Source organism: Eimeria acervulina, genomic scaffold, assembly GCF_000499425.1.
Source record: "Eimeria acervulina Houghton genomic scaffold, Eah_scaff19, whole genome shotgun sequence".
NCBI lineage: Eukaryota > Apicomplexa > Conoidasida > Eucoccidiorida > Eimeriidae > Eimeria > Eimeria acervulina.
The window spans coordinates 30451-48071 of record NW_013548835.1 but is presented as its reverse complement, the minus strand read 5'-3'; the positions used below and the strand labels follow the sequence as shown (position 1 = coordinate 48071).

The following is a 17621-nucleotide window of genomic DNA, read 5'->3' as shown; positions in this document are numbered from 1 at the left end:
CTGCTGGGCTTGAAGCGGCAACATCGACAGGGAGTAATGCAGCATTTGCTTTAAATATATTTAATAATTTAAATAGAATAGAGAGCAGATGCAACATAAGAGGGCCTAAGGAAGGCAGCCCTCTCCCTTCTGGGTCCTGGGGCTTTGTCTCCTCTTCTGTTAATAAGAGACTACTTTCTCTCTTTATAGGGTTATATTGAGGTGTATAGGCACCTCTTTAGGTTTATCTGGTGTTGTTCGGGTGTATAGGCACCTCTGAGCCCTCACCTCATCTGGTGTATATCTTCTTTGCTTCTTCTGCTGTATCTAAGCTTCAGCTCGCTGCAGCAGCAAAAACCTAGAAAGGCTTTAAGGGACCAAGCTTGCTGCTGCTGCTGTTGCTGCAGCTATTGCTGCTGCTGCCGGCGCGTCGGGTGCTGGCTGTGCGTTTAAAGCGCTGCTGCTGTTCCTGCGGCTGCGGCTGCTGCTACTACTACTACTACTACTACTGCTGCTGCAGCAGGGATCTAGAATTGCTGCTTGCGGAGACAGAATTTGTTTCAGAGAGCAGCAGAAAAGATGACAGAAGAGACGCAGCACCTGCAGGAGACAGGTGGGGCCCGGGGGCAGCTGCGGCCCCGAGTTGAGGGACAGCCACTGAAGATAGCGGAGACAGTTTTAAAAAGGAGACAGCAAGACAAAATCGCAAGAGAAGAAAGGGCCCAGTCTATTGCACAGGCTAAAAGAGTAAGAACTCTGGCTGAATGCAGCAGCAGCAGCAGCAGCAGCAGAAGCAGCAGCAGAAGCAGCAGCAGCATCGGCAGCAGCAGCAGCAGCAGCAACTGCAGCAGAAGCTGCGCCACCCGTTTCTACAGTGGTAGATGCAGCAGCAACTACAGCTGCTGCAATAGCCATACAAGGGGCCGAAGTAGCAGTACTACTGCAGCGGAAGCAGCAACAGCAATAGCAGCGGCAGCAGCAGGAGCATCAGTAGCAGCAGCAGCAGCAGCAACAGCAGCAGCAGCAGTTGTGAGTTTTGTTTTGCTGTACCCCTCAGGCCCGGAGGCGAAGAGAACAGCCAAAAGTGAAGACGGCGCAGTACTTCATTAAGAAGGCCCAGCAGGCAATGCTAGACAGCAAAAGGTCAGCAGCAGCAGCAGCAGCAGCAGCACCAGCAGCAGTAGCAGTAGTAGCAGTAGCAGCAGTAGCAGCAGCAGCAGCAACAACAACAGCAACAGCAGCAGCAGCACAATGTAGCAGCTGCTTATTAAGGGGCTGTCGGGGTCTGTGGGTGCTGCTAGATGGACCTGCAGCAACAGCTGCTGCTGCTGCTGAATGAGCGTTGATGCTTGTGCTGCTGCTGTTGCTGTTGCTGCTGCTGCTGCTGCTTGTGTACAGGCTTCGGGTGCAGCGCAACAGGAAGCCGAAGCAGCAGAGACAACCAGCAGCAAAAATTTATTGTGTTGTACGCAACCACAGACAAGGAGGATGTAAAAAGACAAGAGAGGCCCTGAAGGTGAGAAGAGACAGCGGAGACAGCAGAAGAGACAGAAGAGACAGAAGAGATAGAGACAGATAGAAGAGAGACAGCAGAGACAGAAGAGATAGAGACAGATAGAAGAGAGGCAGCAGAGATAGAAGAGATAGAGACAGATAGAAGAGAGACAGCAGAGATAGAAGAGATAGAGACAGATAGAAGAGAGACAGCAGAGACAGAAGAGATAGAGACAGATAGAAGAGACAAGGGATAGAAGAGATAGCAAACCGATAGAGACAGAGGAGACAGATAGAGACCGTGAAGAATACAGATAGAGACAGACAATGAAGCACCTCAGAGACAGACAGATAAATGCATGCAGACAGTTGGAGAAGGAGACAGCTAGCGACAGAGACAGAGACAGACAGAGACAGAGGAGACAGCAGCAAGAAGACAGCTTACTGGAGGAGACAGCAGCAGCATGAAGGGTGGGGTTGTTGTTATTTTTGTTATGTATGGGGCTCAGGCTTTGGGGCTTACTGCGCCGTACACTTGCACTTTCATTGCTAACGATGAACGCTCAACAACCACTTTAAGAGAAGTGTCTCCTTTTGTCTTCTACGGTCTCCCCTCTGCTAGCACTGTCCGGAGGCTCTTCCTCACCAGGTGCTGCTGCTGCTGCTGCTGCTGCTGCTGCTGCTGCTGCTGCTGCTGCTGCTGCTGCTGTCTCTTTAAGACAGTTAGATAGAGACAGACAGTTAGATAGAGACAGTTAGAGAGAGACGGTTAGAGAGAGACAGTTAGAGCTAGTCAGTCAGAGACAGTTAGAGAGAGAGGGACAGTGAGAGGGAGACACTTAGAGACAGCAATGAGTTTGTCTCTGCGTCTGCTGCTGTCGTTATGACTACAATAATAATAATAATAACTATTATTATAATTCTTATTGTTATTATTATTTCAGGGCCCGGCTGCAGCAGGAGCCAGGGGGCCCCAGCTGTATGCTCTCAGACAACGTGAAGGTGGAGGAGACATTTGGCTGCTTCGGTCTCCTTTGCGTAGAAGATCTTATTAACGAGGTATTCACCTGTGGGCCCCACTTCGCAGATGTTATGGAGAAAGTGGGGTAAGAAAACCTAAACCCTAAACCCTAAACCCTAAACCCTAAACCCTAAGCCCTTCACTATAGAGTCTTGTTGGCAACAAGACGGCCTTCCTGGAGATGCGAGCAACAAGCAGTTTCAGCTTCGCTAGTTGGATTTAGGGTTTAGGGTTTAGGGTTTAGGGTTAATTCACTTGGGAGAAGGTGCCAAGACACCTGAAAGAGACAGAGACAGCGGCATAGTAGAGGAGACAGCAAGAGACAGAAGGAGACAGAGAGCGATAGGAGGAGACAGCCAGATAAGACGGGACAGAGAGATAGAAGGAGACAAAGAAACAAAGCTTGTTTATAACAGGTCTCTTAAATATCTCTGCTATGTCTCTTCAGGGCCTTTCAGTTGTGCAGCCTCAAGCAGGTTGAGGGGTAAGCCGCCTAAGCTCTCTACCTGGTGTCTCTTGCTGTATCTGTCTCCTCTTTCTGCTGTCTCCTTTTGCTGCTGTCTCCTCTGTCTTCCACTCGGTGCTGCTGTGCATGGAGACTTCGTCCCTCTGTTGGCGTCTATATATATATATATATATATATATATATATATATATATAGTGCAGGTGTCTCCGTTTGCATCTCGGCTGTATGCGGTTGGCATAGTGTTTTGGAGTGTCTCCCCAGGTTATTATTCTGTCTGTTTTTCTTGCTGCAGCTACCTGTCTCCTTTGCTGCTGGTTGAGTGTCTCCCCACAACGCTCTCATTGTTTTTTTTTGTTTTTCTTTGTTGCAGCCTGGAAGCGAAGCGTATGGAGTACGGCTTCATCCGAGACAAAATAGATATGAAGGTTGCGCAGCTTGCATAGCAGTCTTTGGTTTGGAGTGTATGTACACCTGAAGCTGTCTGTTGGGGTGTATGCACACCTGGAGCTGTCGGGGTGTACGTACACCTCACGCCTGGGCTCACCTTCCTCCCTTTCTGCTGCTGCGCAGCAGCAGCTGGACACTGCGCGGTGTCTCCTTATAGCTGTATATATATATATATATATTTATATGTATATATTTATATTTACATTTATATTTATATGTTTCTCCAGCTGCTGCTGAGCAGCAGCAGCTGCAGATAGCGGGATGTCTCCTTATATACAAGAGACAGGAGACACCGAGGGGAGGCCACAAGAGACTTACAAAGCGAAGTTTACAAAAACAGAGACAAAGACGCAGAACCAGAAACAACTGCCGCAGACTTGTGGGGCCCCGTACACATTACGGGGTGTACGTACACCTCAGCACCAACAATACCTAAACTTCAGAAAGCCCAGCGTAGCAAGACGCGGTTGCTGCCTGAGCTTAAGTCCTCGTTTCACCCTTTCCTTGCGAACCTACCTTGGCAGCTAGCTAGCTAGCTAGCTAGCTAGCTGCCGAGATGTCTAGCTAGCTAGCTAGCTGTGTACGGACAGGTAGCTGGCCCCGCACCTAAGAAGCAGACAATGACAACTAGCTGTCTCCTCACGTAGTGCTGAACACAGCCTGCCACTACAGCTAGTCTACCATACAGGTGGCTTCTCTGGCTAGCTGGCCACCCAGCTAGCTAGCTAGTTAGCTAGCTAGCTAGCTGGGTAGCTGTGCACATGCGGGCCTTAGCCCCTCTTGCTGCTGCCTACAGAGCATTCAAAATGTACGGCTGGACGCACGAGGCGCTCAGCCCGCGTCACTAGCTGCTGCAGCTAGCTGCTGCGGCTAGCCACACCAGCTGGCCGCTGCAGCTAACCATGACAGCACGCTGCTGCAGCTGTGTACTGCAGGAAGCTGCTGCGGCTCGCCACTGCAGCTAGCTGCGGCAGCTAGCCACAACAGCTAGCTACCGCGGTCGTTAAGCAGTCTGACTTCAGGCGTGGAGACGAGCTTAGGGAGCACAAGCACTTCTCTGCCTGCCGTTAGAGACTCACCCCCAAAGAGGGAGTCCCAGGGGCTAGACAGCAGCAGCGCGTCGCTGCTGCTGCTACTTGGCTGTCCCTCTGCCCCTGCTGCTGCTGCTGCTGCTGCTGGTGCAGCAGAAGCAGCAGCAGCAGCAGCAGCGAACGTGTGCGGCAAACCCCTGCCTACAAGGCCCCCAGGGGGCCCCGAGATGGGGGCCCTCCGGTGCAGCAGTTGAACGAACGGCAGACCCAGAGAACCCGCACGTAGGGGTATTGCAGAGAAGGAGACAGTAACGCTCTTACCTCCTTCTAAGACATGCGCCTTGCACTTTGTCCCCGCCTGCAGCAGCAGCAGCAGCAACAGCAGCAGCAGCAGCAGATACTGTCTCTTGTCTGCCTTATTTTGTTCCCCTTCACCTGTCTCTCTTCGCCCTTCGCTCGTTTGCTGTACCCTGTATGCTGTCTTTACGGTCTCCTCTCAGCTGTCTCTACTGTCTCCTTTGTCTTCTTTCTGCTGTCTTCTTTCTGCTATCTCCTGTCAGCTGTATACCCTATCTGGTCCCATCATAGATGAGGCAGGAGTCCCCTCTGTATTGTCTAACTGTCTCCTCCCAGCCATCTAACTGTCTCTTCTGTCTCCTCCCCGCTCTCTAACTGTCTAACTGTCTCTTCTGCCTCCTCCTAGGCGTCTAAGTGTCTCCTTTGGGGTGTCTAAGTGTCTCCTTCCGGGTATCTAAGTGTCTCCTTCCGGGTATCTAAGTGTCTCCCTTTGGGTGTCTAAGTGTCCCCTTTGGGGTGTCTAAGTGTTTCCTTTGGGGAGTCTAGGTGTCTCCTTTTGGGTGTCTAAGTGTCTCCTTTTGCTCACCATTAGCCAGTCATGACATTCGCCTACTCTCGGGGATTTGGTTTGACTTTGTGTCTCCCCTGAGGTCCTCTGTCTCCTTCTTCCTGCGTTTTGCTGCTCCTGCCTATCAAACTCTAAACATACGCGGTGGCATATCTCGACTGTCTCCTGCAGAGACACATAGAGACAACACAAATAAAAGGAGACAGCTGAAGGCTCAGAAGATGCCCCTCTGTTGCTGTTCCTCATGCAAAGGCTGCTGCAGCAACACAAGCAACACCTGCTCCTGTTTTGCTGCTGCTGTTGCGGCTGCTGTTGCTCCAGTAGTAGCAAACACACCTTCACCAACAACAGCAGCAGCAACAAAAACAGCAGCAACACCAGCATTAACAGCAGCAGCAACAGTAGCAACAACAACAGCAGCAGCAGCAACAGCAGCAACAGCGAAGCACCTGTGTTGTGTTGGTGATGTGAAGCTGCACAAGGAGAGAGCAGCCGACTCGCCCCAGTCGGGGACACTCCACCTCAACCAGCAGCGGAGACGCTCTTGCTGGCAGCTGCAGCGGAACTACGTAAGACAGCAGACTGCTGCTGCTGCTGCTGCTGCTGCTGCTGCTGTTCGCGCTGCTGCCAGGGTCCCCACAGCGCTGCAAAGGGGTGTCTCCTGGATGTCCGCTGTCGATCTCGTAGGAGACAACTAAATCATAGAACACCATGCACGGGCTGTTACTACTACTGCTGCTGTTGTTGTTGTTGTTGCTGCTGCTGTTGCTGATGCTGCTGCTGTTGCTGCTGCTGCTGCTGCTGTTGCTGCTGCTGCGGGGGACAGGGAGAGGGTACTCCACCCTCACCAACAGCGTCTGCACGGCACTGGGCGGCAGCCGCGTATCCAGCGTAACTGTCTCTGAAAGGAGACAGCAGAGACAGGAGAGGAGACACTCGATGGGGTAGCAGCAGCAGGAAGAAGCACACCAGTAGCAAGAAACACCGCAGCAGCAGCAGCAGCTAACATGCATGCAGCACTACGCACGTCAGCGCAAATGCAACACATGCAGAAAGAAGAGCAGCAGCAAGAATGGGGACATCTGAGGCGGGGAGACACTCAGATATGTATCTCTGCTGAAGCTATTGCAGCAGCAGCAGCAGCAACAGGAGAAGCAACAGCAGCAGCAGCAGCACAGCAGCAGCACCTCACCTGCGGCCTGGGTCCTGGTCTCCATAGAGAGCGGGTTGGGTGGAGCTATGAGAGAGACAAAAGGAGCATCCAGCTGCTGCTGCTGCTGCTGCTGCTCTTTGTTACTACTAACCGTCGAAACTGCAGCCGCCCCACCAGCCTGCTGCACCTGCTCCTCATCTTGCTGCTGCTGCTGCTGCTGTGGCCTGGGTACAATGGTTGCAGACCTGAGTACAAGACTGTCTGCTGCAGCAGCAGCCTTTAGCAGCAGCTGAACGATGCGTACGGTATCAGAGACACGCGAAAAGGAGACAGTGTGAGTCAGAGCAGCACTAACCTCCACGCTGTGCAGCCGCAGCTCCACCACTTCCGTCTCCTCGTTGCTGCTGCTGCTGTCGCTGCAGCAGTTGCTGCTGCTGCTGCCGCTGGGGCTGCAGCAGGAGGCAGCATCCGGCAGTACCGTCGCTGGGAAGACCCCCAGCTCGTGAGGGCCCCCCTCATTGTGTGGGGTGGGTGTGACGGTAGTGTCTCCAGCAGCGGGGACAGCAGCAGCAGCAGCAGGCGGTGCAGCAGCAGCAGCAGCAGCAGGCAGTCTCTTCTTGCATGCAAAGGCCAACGCAGTGGCTACGGTTACCAGCCCCCTTCCTTCACCTGCCCCCAGCGGGGCCCTGCTGTGTCTGCTGCGGCTGAGGGATTCAGAGACACTGATGTTGCTGCTGCAGCGGCAGCGGCAGAGACCCGAAAGCCCTCCAGAGACAACTGACTCGCTGCGGTGTCTCTTCATCCCTTCACACTCCCCACAAGTCCCCTCAAAGCGCCACTGACGCCGAGACACACTCTGCAGCAAACATAAAAACAGCAGCAGCAACAAAAACACAAGCACACTAATGTTGCTGTTGCTGCTACTGTTGTTGCTGCTGCTGCTACTGTTGTTGTTGCTGCTATTGCTGCTGCAGGTGCTTCTGCAGTTGCTTTTGCTGCTGCTTTTGCTGCTGCAGGTGCTTCTGCTGCTGCTGTTGCTGCTGCTTACCCTAGAGAGGTCTGCTGCAGCAGCACCTGAGGAGACAAATGACTCTGAACTTGGGTAGCAGCAATCCCCTGTCCGCTGCAGGTGCAGCCCGGGGCCCCCAAGGGGGCCCCCACCAGGGGCGCAGCAAACAGAGACAGGCAGCAGCAGCTGCACGCAGGATCTAAATGGAGGCAGCGATATCCACCCTATCTCTTCATCCTCACTGCTGCTGCTGCTGCTGCTGCTGGTTTTGTTGGTTCGGGGCACTGCTACAACTACCTCCGCTCCTTCCGAGTCGCATATAACCTGCTGCTGCATTTGCTGCAGCTCGAGTCTGTTGCCCTTGCTCTCTGGTGCTGTTGCTGCTGCTGCGTCTGTTGGCGTTGCTGCTGTTGCTGCTGTTGCTGCTGCTGCTGCTGCGGGAGCGCCCCGTCTCCAGGGTGGCAGCGGCAGCAGCGTGGGGGCACCGTCGATAGAGAGACAGTGAGCCCCTGCCCAGTCTATTAGCAGCTGCAGCGGCCTAGGAGAGGAGACAGGAGAGCAGCAGCTGCTGCAGTGTGCGGGCATTTCTGGAGACGCTTGAAGACCGCAGCAGCTAGGGGTATCCCTCAAGGAGTCCCTCCCTTGCTGCGCTGCAGCTGCAGCAGCAGCAGCACCCGATGGCGAAGACACCCCCTGGCGGCCGTCTCTGCTGCTCTCTCTGCTGCTGTCTCTGCTGCTGAGCTGCTGCCTCTCACCAAAGACAACATGTGTGTCTCCCCTGTTCCCGCTGCCCCTGGGGCCCCCCTGGGGCCCCCACCCTGAAGAAGCCCTGCTCGCCTGCGATGTGGAGACACTCTCGGGTATCTCTTGATCTGCTTCGCTGCTGCTGCTGCTGCTGCAGCTGCTGGGGGCCCCCATACTTAATGCCTGCAGCACCCTTAGCCGAGGCGCGCTGCCCTCTAAGAAGCCCCAAGGGACGCTAATTGTTAGCAGCAGATAACACTGAACTCCTTCAAGAAGAATATTTGAGTTGCTGCTCTGCAGCAAATCAAGAAACAGCTGTTCCCCCTCCTCCTGCTGCTCCTGCTGCTGCTGCTGCTGTTGCTGCTGCTGCTGTAAGAGACGGAGTCGCTGCAGCAGCAGGTGGTGCTGCTGCGGGAGTAAGGGGTCTACTTGCACGGCAACGCAGGTGCTGGGGTGTCTATACTCCAGCATAAGCGGGTGCAGCAGTCTCTCTAGTGCAGCACATGGGTGCAGCAGCGTTGCTCCTGCTGGTGAGCAAGAGGAGACAGCAAAGGCGCGGGGATCACCGAACAGCCGCCCAGCAAATGCAGCAGCAGACAGCTGGTCGCCCCCGTCCTCACGCACGTAGTAAGGATTCGTTCTAGGCCTCACACCACCTGCTGCTGCTGCAGCAGCAGCAGCTGCTGCTGCTGCTGCTGTTCCTGTTCCTGCTGCTTCTCCTGATGCACCAGCAGGAGCGGTTGCTGCTTGAGCACCCTCAGCAGCAACAGCAGCAGGAGCAGCAGCAGCAGTGCCTACAAGAGCAGCCTCCATTGCTTCAGCAACCTTAGGGAGAAGCGCTGGGGGCGGGAGATCCCCAGCCCACTGCACAAAGACAATATCTTTATACATGAGGCAAATCTGCTCAATTAAGAAGACACCCGGCTTGCAGCAGCACCAGAGCAGCCGCAGCACATTAGCTCCTGGATACAGCACCAAAGCCCCCCCTTGCTGCTGCTGCTGCTTCTGCTGATGCTGCGCTCGCTGCTTCTGTTGTTGCTGCTGCTGCAGCAGAGAAGAAGCAGTTACCACCAACCACCCTGAGGACTCGGCAGCAGCGTTTGCTGCTGCAGCTGCTGCAGTTGGGGGTAGGGCGAGGCCTCGTGCTGCAGCAGGGACGCTGGAGAGGCGGAGAGCTACAGCATCAAGGGGCAGCGGCAGCACCAACGCCGAGTGTACGTACACCTGAATCTCTATTGTCTCTCCTAAAGCAACAGACAGCGAAGGGGTGCAACCCCTGGCGCTGCAGGTTTGCATAAGAGAGACAGCTCGAGAGCGCAGACGTCTAGTGGGGCTTGCTGGGGGGAGAGACAGTGCCTCGTCTTCAGAGCCAGCACTCAGCAGCTCTTGCTGCTCCTGCTGCTGCTGATGATGCTGTTTCTGTTGCTGCTGCTGTTGCTGCAGCTGCTGCTGCTGCTGGAAGGCAGCACATAGGGCTGAAACTGTTGCCCCCTCGCCGAGAGGTGAACCCTCTTCGAGTTTCCCTGTCCCCAACTGCTCGTCTGCTGCAGCTGCTGCTGCTGCAGTTGCTGCAGTTGCTGCTGCTGCATGCACCGGGGAGGGGCTGCGTGCTGGAGACGGCGAGGTGTCTCTATGCTGCTGCTGTTCATGTGGGGAAGGCGTCCCTCCATTATGCCCTGGGCCTGCTGTACTAGCTGGGGCACCCTGCAGCTTGTCCTGGCGCTCTGCTGCTGCTGCTGCTGCTGCAGCAGCAGGCAGATGATGTGGTGCGTCTCGTCCTTCGCAAGTGTCTCCTTCTGTGAGGTCTGCCTCTGATGTTTGCTTAGAGTCTCCTTCTGCTGCTGTTTCTGTATTTTCTGCTGCACCATATTGTTGTTGTTCTGCTGCTGCTGCTGTTGCTGCATTAGAGTGCGTGGCAGCAGCAGGGGCTTCTTGTGTTGCTGCAGCAGCAGGAGACGGTGGTTGCTGCTGCGCAGAGAGGAGGGGGCCCCCAGAAGAAGAAGAAAGGGCAGGTGGTTTCAAACCCTGGCCTAAGACCCCAGCGATTGTGTTAGGCTTCAGTCGCAGCAAATTGCATTCATACACCCGAAGGCTAGGGTGTATATCTGCTGCTGCTGCTGCATGCAACGAATATAGCGGCAGCAAATCTGCGAGCTGCCGCAGCACTGCATGCTCCAGTAACTCCTGACTCATAGAGTTCTGCTGCTGCTGCTGCTGCTGCTGCTGCATGTAATGAGCAGCAGCAAACCCTTCTCTATCCCCATACACTGAATAACCATCAGGGCCCTCTGCTGCAGCACCCCCAGCAGCAGCAGCAGCAGCAGCAGCATTGAGGGGGTGGGGGCCCCTGAGGTCATAGTCTCCCTGCCAGCCCCGGGTTGCGCCTCGCAGCAGGGGGCCCCCTGCAAGAGGAGACTGCAGAGACAAGCGAGATGTTGCTGTCCAGCTGCTGCCTGCTCGCTGCAGCTGCATGCAGCAAGAAGGAGACACTCCATCGTGTGGGGAGACACCTAAATGCAGCCGCGAAGGAGCTGCACGAAATAAAGGTAAGATGCCGCTGGGGCGGGGGCCCTAAGAAAATAAAAATATATAAAGAAAAACAAAGAGTTATAAAGAAGGAGACAATATATATATATATATATATAGTGTAGACAAATAGATATATAATATATATGTATGCATTATAAATATATATGAACAGAGACAGGAGACAATATACACAGAGACAGGAGAGAAACATACAGAGAGACAGCAAACAAATACAAATATAATAAATTTATAATATTATAATAGAGCATATATACACATAAAATATATACAATATAAATATACACCAAGAGAGGAGACAAATCAGCACATAGAGACAGCACGCAAACATACAGACAGACAGCAGAATAATAATAATAATAATAATAATAATAATAAATAATAACAATAAATAATAATAATAATGAGACAAGGAGACAATCAATACGCATAAAGGAGACAAACAAAACACACAAATAAAACAGACACAAAAACAGAAGGGAGGCAAACACTAACAAACAGAGGAGACAGACAGCAGCAGACAGAGGAGACAGACAGCAGCGAACAGAGGAGACAGACAGCAGCAGACAGAGGAGACAGACAGCAGCAAACCGAGGAGACAGACAGCAGCAAACCGAGGAGGCAAACAAACAACGAACGGCAGACAACGAAGACCTGCTCCCGTACGCAAACCCTAAACCCTAAACCCTAAACCCTAAACCCTAAACCCTTGTCTACTTACATACGGCAGATACGCTACGGGGAGAGCAGTGCGCTGCTTCTGCTGCTTGTCAGGGGGGCTTCTGTGGGGTGCTGCTGCTATCCACGCAAATAGATTAGGGGCGGCCTTGAGGTGTACAGACACCTTATTCAATAAAACTGCAGGGAGACCTATATCCTCCTGCAGCGCACTCCACGAACCAGTCTCTACCTCACCATCATCATGTTGCTGCTGTTGCTGCTGCTGCTGCTGCTGCTGGAAGGAGGAAGGCTTTGCAACTGCTGCTGCTGCTGCTGCGTCTGCTGCAGTCTCCTGCTGCCCTGTGCTCTTTCTTGCTGCTAAGGCGAGGAAACGACGGAGACAGCCATCGGGGCCCTCTGCGTCTATGGTTTCAAGACAGTCGACCTGCTGCTGCTGTTGCTGTTGCTGCTGCTGCTGCTGCTGCTGCTGCTGCGCGTGTTGATGCTGCTGTCTCCCAGCAGCAGCAGCGTTGCTAAGAACAAATAATGTCGCTAGGGTCCCTCCTCTGTCTCCTTGTAAGGCTTCCGCTCGAGCGAGCAGCTTCTGGCAGCAGACCCACAACTGCGAAGCAACAAGACAGCAGCAGCAGCAGCAGCAGCAGCAGCGGGGGTGTCTCCACACGATCATACTCAGTCCCTGCTGCAGCAGCAGTTGCAGCAAGGGCAGCAGCAGGAGGGACAAGGCTTAGCTAGCCCTTGCTAAAAAGAAACAAGCGCAGAAGAGAAGAGACCCTCAAGACACAGATAAAAAGAAGAGAGACAAGCAGCAGCAGCAGAACTTTCCTAAGCAGCCACAGCTGCTGCGCGTGGGGAAAGGAGACAGCAGCAGCAAGGAGACAGGCGAGAGACACTTCTAAGCACGCAAAAGACAAAAGGAGACACCCAGCGAGCTCAATGCCGTCCACCCCTTAAAATCTAAAATAAAGAGACAGTGCTACGAGACAGCCTAAGAAACAACAGCCTCAGGAGACAGACGAGGAGACAGGCTAAGGAGACAAACTGAAGAGACAGTGCAATCACTCAAGCAAAAAGAGACAGCAAAAGGAGACAGGCTAGGGAGACAGACTAAAGAGACAGGCTCAGGAGACAGGCTAAGGAGACAGTTGAGGAGACAGACCAAGGAGAGAGCTGATGAGACGGACAGCTGAGGAGACAGCTGAGGAGACAGCAGAAGAACTGAAGATTGTTTTGTTTGTGTTTGTGTTTAGTCTTACGTCTGTCCAGGGCTCCTTTAGAAAGAGAGGCAGCATGCGGTGTATAGCCAGCTCACACTCGCGGCTGTCTCCTCTTTGGAGGTGCGCAGCAGCAATCTGCAGCTGCAGCAGCGCAGCATGACGGAAGAACCCACAATTAACATAATGCTGTCCCCCGAGCAGCAGCAAACGAAGAGACAGCGCCTGCAGCTTCTTAGGGCTTGCAAGAGCTGCTCTAAGATCGGCTGGTGTGTACACCTCCAGGGTGTCTCTCATCTCATCTACAACATCAGCAGGGAAAAACAGGAGTGCGTTGTCCCCTCCTGCTGCTGCAGCAGCAGCAGCAGCAGCAGCAGCAGCAGCTGTGTCTGCTCGGGCTTGCTGCTGCGACTCTGTCTCCTCAGCAGCCTGAGCAGCCCCATTGAGATCTACAGAAGGAGAAGGAGACAGACACCCTGGGCCTCGCGGGGGAGTAGGGGGGAGGAGACTAAAGGAGACACCCCATTCAGCACCTGTCTTCAGGCGAGCAAGGCGAGGCAGCTGTTGCGTAACAAAGGCATACAGAGACGCAGCACTCTTCGCCTGCCCCGAAGCGGTGTCTCCAGATGAGCCCTCACCGCTGCTGCTGCTGCTGCTGCTGTAGATGTCACCAGCTCTGTCTCTCCCCCTGCTGCAGCTCCTCCGTGTGGGGGTGTTGCTGCCTTCGCCTTCTTGGCGCTCTCGGCCTTCTCCTCCCGTGCGAAAGAGAGTGCGATGCCGCTGCTGCTGCTGCTGCTGCTGCTGCTGCTGGTGCGTTAGGGGGGCTGCGTCGGTGTCATCCTTCAGTCTGCTGCTGCTGCGGCTGTGCCCCAGCTGTCTCCTTGAAGGTAAGAAGGTGAGGTGGCTAGGAGCAAAGCGAGTTAGAGTACGAGCAACAGCAGATGTGGGGCGCCGCAGCAGCGGGAAGGAAGAAGCAAAGACATGAGAGACACCTGAAGCGCGTCCTCCACTCTCTCCTGTGTCTCCTGCTGCTGCTCCTGCTGCTCCTGCTGCTCCTCCTGCTGCTCCTGCTGCTCCTGATGTAGCAGCTGTCGATGAAGACGTGCAGACACCCGAAGAGGCGTCATCACAATCCTTCGCAGCGAGGGACTCGCTGCTGTTCATACACTGCAACAGCAGCAGCAGCACCAGCAGCGCAGCAGCAGCAGCAAGGGATGACGAAGAAGGCAAGCGAAGGAGACAGACAGGAGCAAGCGAAGCAGCAGCAGAAGCAGCAGCAGAAGCAGCACAACAGCAACCCTGAAGGGCCCAGGAGAGAGGCCCCAGCAGCAGGGGTAGAGGAAGAGACACAAGGAGACAGCTGCAGCAGGAGAGAGGAGACAGAAGTAGAAAGAAGAGACAGAAGAAAGAACAGATAAGAGAGGCAACGGCAATGCAGACAGAAGGAGACGCTTAAAAAGCAAAGGAGACAGAGACGGAGGGAGCAGCAGCCGTACAGACAGACAAGAGACAGAAACAGAGCAGCAGCAACCACAGCAGCAGAACCACCAGCATCAGAAGCCACAGCAGCAGCAGCAGCAGCAGCAGCAACCGTAGCAATTTGAAGTGTCTCCTTTTTACTTTAGCAGTAATAAAGTTCGCGAGGTTGAGTGCCCCAACAACAGCCCAGCACAAGACCTTGATATAGGCTTCAGGTGTCTGGACAGCTGTTGCTGTTGTTGTTTTTGTAGTTGCTGCTGTTGCAGCAGCAGCAGCAGCTGCTGCTGCTGCCTTAACTGCACCCTCGAAAAGAGACAGTCCCCTCGCCCCCAACTCCTCTATTCTCCCTAATCGAATCAGCAGCACCGCCTGTCTGCTGAATATAAACTCTCGCGTCTGCAGCAACCCTAAGGCCCCTGAGCGCAGCTGAGGAGACAGTACAGAGGCCCTTGAAGTACAAGCCAGCAGCGGCAGCCCATCCACGCCCCCAACAATAAACTCTCCTGCTGCTGCTGCTGCTGCTGTTGCTGTTGCTGCTGCTCCTCCTGCTGCAGTAAGAGACAAACGAGGCCCCACCAATGAGTCAAGCACCTGCAGGGCCTCTTCGTACCGACCGCACTTCCCTAGGAGACAGGCAAGAGCATCTTTGGCTGCTAAAATGCCTGCACTTTGCTGCTGCTGCTGCTGCTGTTGCTGCTGCTGCTGCTGCATGCGCTGCAGCACATCCTCTGCCAACAGCATACGGTACTCAACGGCGCTTGCGAGGGCCTCACGAAGCCTCAGGAAGAAGGCCTAAGAAGGAAGAGACAGCGAAGAAAATAAAAGGAGACAGTTATCTGCCGAAAGCATCCTTGGCTGCTAAAATGCCTGCACACTAGTGCTGTTGCTGCTGCTGTTGCTGCTGCTGCAACAGCAGCAGCAACATTTCTATCTCATTCTCTGCTGCTGGCTTCACAGCTGCTGTGCTGCTAAACAGAAGAGGAGACACTAGAAAGAGGAGATAGAAGAGAAAAGGAGACACCAGAAGAAGGAGACAGAAAAGAAGAGGAGACACCAAAAGGAGACAGAAGGGGACAGAATAGAGAAGGGAGACAGATGAGGAGACACTAGAAAGAAGAGACAGTCAACGGGAGAAGAGAAGGAAAGAAAAAAGGAGACAGCAAAAGAGACAGCAACACAGAGGGTGCAGAGACACTGAAGAGGAGACAGTAAAGAAGAAGAGGGACTGAACAAAGGAGACAGAGGAGATGAGGAGACAGCTGAAGAGATGCCGCACCTTCCACAGCTGCTCAGCTACGGGTTGATGCGTGGGATCGTACGATCCCAGGGGGAGACGAAGGACTCTGTCTTTGTTGCTTAAGTCTGTACGAATCTTATCTGTATATTTCTTTTGCTGCTTTATAACTGCTTCGCTGCTGCTGAGAGGGCTAACAGCAACAACCAACCACTCGTCATGATGCTCCAGGTGTCTCTCCACCCAAGAACGCAGCAGCCGCCGTTGCTGCTGCCTATACACCTCAATGCTTTCATGCTGCAGCAGCAGCAAATAGACAAACGGCCGCTCTGCTGCTGTCCAGAGGAGACTGGGAGACACCGCTGCGCCTGCAGCAGCAGCAGCAGCCGCTGCTGCTGCTGCTGCTGCAGGCGCAGCGGGAGCAGCAGCAGCAAGCGATGCTGCAGCAACACTCACACCCAGGGAAGCCAGGGCACCCGCTGCTGCCTTCTGTGCAGCAGAAAGAGCAGCAGGGGCCCCCTGTGCTGCTGTTGGTGCTGCTACTGCTGGAGAGGACGAGACAGAGAGACTCTCCGCTTCAAAAGACAAATAAACAGGGCTGCTGCTGCTGCTGCTGCTTGCTGCTCCCCGCAGCAGCACTGACTCCAGAGGCAGACGCCTCTCTATGGCTGGTCGCAGCAGCGGCCACACATCGCTCTCATCTGAACCACACAAACCCTAAACCCTAAACCCTAAACCCTAAACCCTAAACCCTAAACCCTATGGTATGGATGCTAAACACACAGGCAATAAGCACTAAAACATAAGTCTAGAAGCATAGACCCTACTATGAAGCACGCAAACCCTAAACCCTAAACCCTACTATGAAGCACACAAACCCTAAACCCTAAACCCTACTATGAAGCACACAAACCCTAAACCCCAAGCCCTAAACCCTCCACCTAAACGCCGAAGCCCTAAATCCTAAACCCTAAACCGTCGACGAGAAAAAGCCACAGGGTAAGGATTAGGGTTTAGGGTTTAGCATGCGCTTAGGGTTTAGGGTTTAGGGTTTAGGGTTTTGGTTGCGTACCGTAGTAAGCGACAAGGAAGGCATCTCTCTGCCCCATTGTAGAAGCAGCAGAAGGAGACACCTAGCCTAAGGAGAAGAAAAGACATTGAGGCAGCCGCTCTTGCGGCCCTTGCTGCAGCAGCTGCTGCTGTTGCTGCACTTGCTGCTGCCCTTAATGCTGCTGCTGCTGCTGCTGCTGGTCGTGCCGCTGCTGCTGTTGCTGCTGCTGCAGCGCTTGCTGCTGCGGCGGCAGAGGAAAAGCCCCTAACAGGGGCTGCGCCTCCTGGCAGGCATGCGGGCGATGAAGTGTCCAGCAGCAGCAGCAGCAGCAGCAGCAGCAAGGAGCTTGCTGCTGCGGGTGTTCACGTGAGACTGCTGCGACAGTAGCAGCGACAGGAATGGAAGCAGCAGCAGCAGCAGCAACAGCAGCAGCAACAGCTGTGACTTCCGTCTTGCGCGTCCCCTTAAACCAAAAGACTCCCCGCTGTCTTTCAGTGTTAGCTGCTACTGGGCCAGGAGCAGCAACAGCAACAGCTGCAGCAGCAACAGCTGCAGCAGTAACGGCTGGAGGAGCAGCAGCTGCAGCAGCAGCAGCAGCAGAAGGAGACTGCAGCAGGCTGCGACGGAAGCAGAGACAGGGGCCCCGAAGGATACCCGTTGGCCCTCTAAGACACTAAAGAGATATTTGTGTCTTGAATGGGGGCTGTGTCTATGTGCAGCTGCATGTACACCCCAGCAGAGGGAACGGCTTCCCTTATAAAAACAACAGGCGAAAATAATCAATAGAGCCGCCTTTAAAGCCCCGTTAAGCCCGCACACAGTGCATGCAGTAGCAGCAGCAGCAGCGACAGCGAGCAGCTGTAGCAGCAGCAGCAGTAGCAGCAGCAGCGACCAGTACTACCAGCTACAGCAGCACCAGCAGCAACAGCCGATAGAGAGGAGGAAGCTCTTTACTTTTAGTTGACTCTTCGCATTTCTGTTATTAACAATAAAATATATACAAATTAAAGCTAAGCAGACTCAGACAGCTACGGCACCTGCAGCCGCAGCAGCAGCAGCAGCAGCAACAGCAGCAGCAACAGCAGCGGCAGTGTTGTTGCTGCTGCTGAGGCCCCTTACGCAAGCTGTAGGAGAGATGTCTTGTGTTGTTGCTGCTGTATTCTTTATCATTGACAGCCCTTTGTTATTATAATTATATTTATTTCCTGT

General features: G+C 54.0%; 2 protein-coding genes across 2 annotated transcripts; one reads left to right on the top strand and one right to left on the bottom strand.

Moving 5' to 3' along the window:
* Positions 1 to 558: 558 nt before the first annotated feature.
* On the top strand, positions 559 to 2583 carry EAH_00004880 (ribosomal protein L7, putative; the record flags this gene model as incomplete). Its single annotated transcript, XM_013393045.1, has 5 exons — positions 559 to 726; positions 1037 to 1122; positions 1378 to 1495; positions 1983 to 2122; positions 2418 to 2583. The coding sequence occupies 5 exons, from the start codon at positions 559 to 561 to the stop codon at positions 2581 to 2583; spliced, it is 678 nt and encodes a 225-aa protein (XP_013248499.1).
* Positions 2584 to 3735: 1152 nt separating this feature from the next.
* On the bottom strand, positions 3736 to 16470 carry EAH_00004870 (hypothetical protein, conserved; the record flags this gene model as incomplete). The annotated part of the gene is made up of 11 exons (XM_013393044.1): positions 3736 to 3839; positions 4403 to 4796; positions 5322 to 5468; positions 5801 to 6204; positions 6496 to 7312; positions 7505 to 10675; positions 11478 to 12020; positions 12691 to 13815; positions 14326 to 14919; positions 15404 to 16062; positions 16434 to 16470. The coding sequence occupies 11 exons, from the start codon at positions 16468 to 16470 to the stop codon at positions 3736 to 3738; spliced, it is 7995 nt and encodes a 2664-aa protein (XP_013248498.1).
* Positions 16471 to 17621: the final 1151 nt, after the last annotated feature.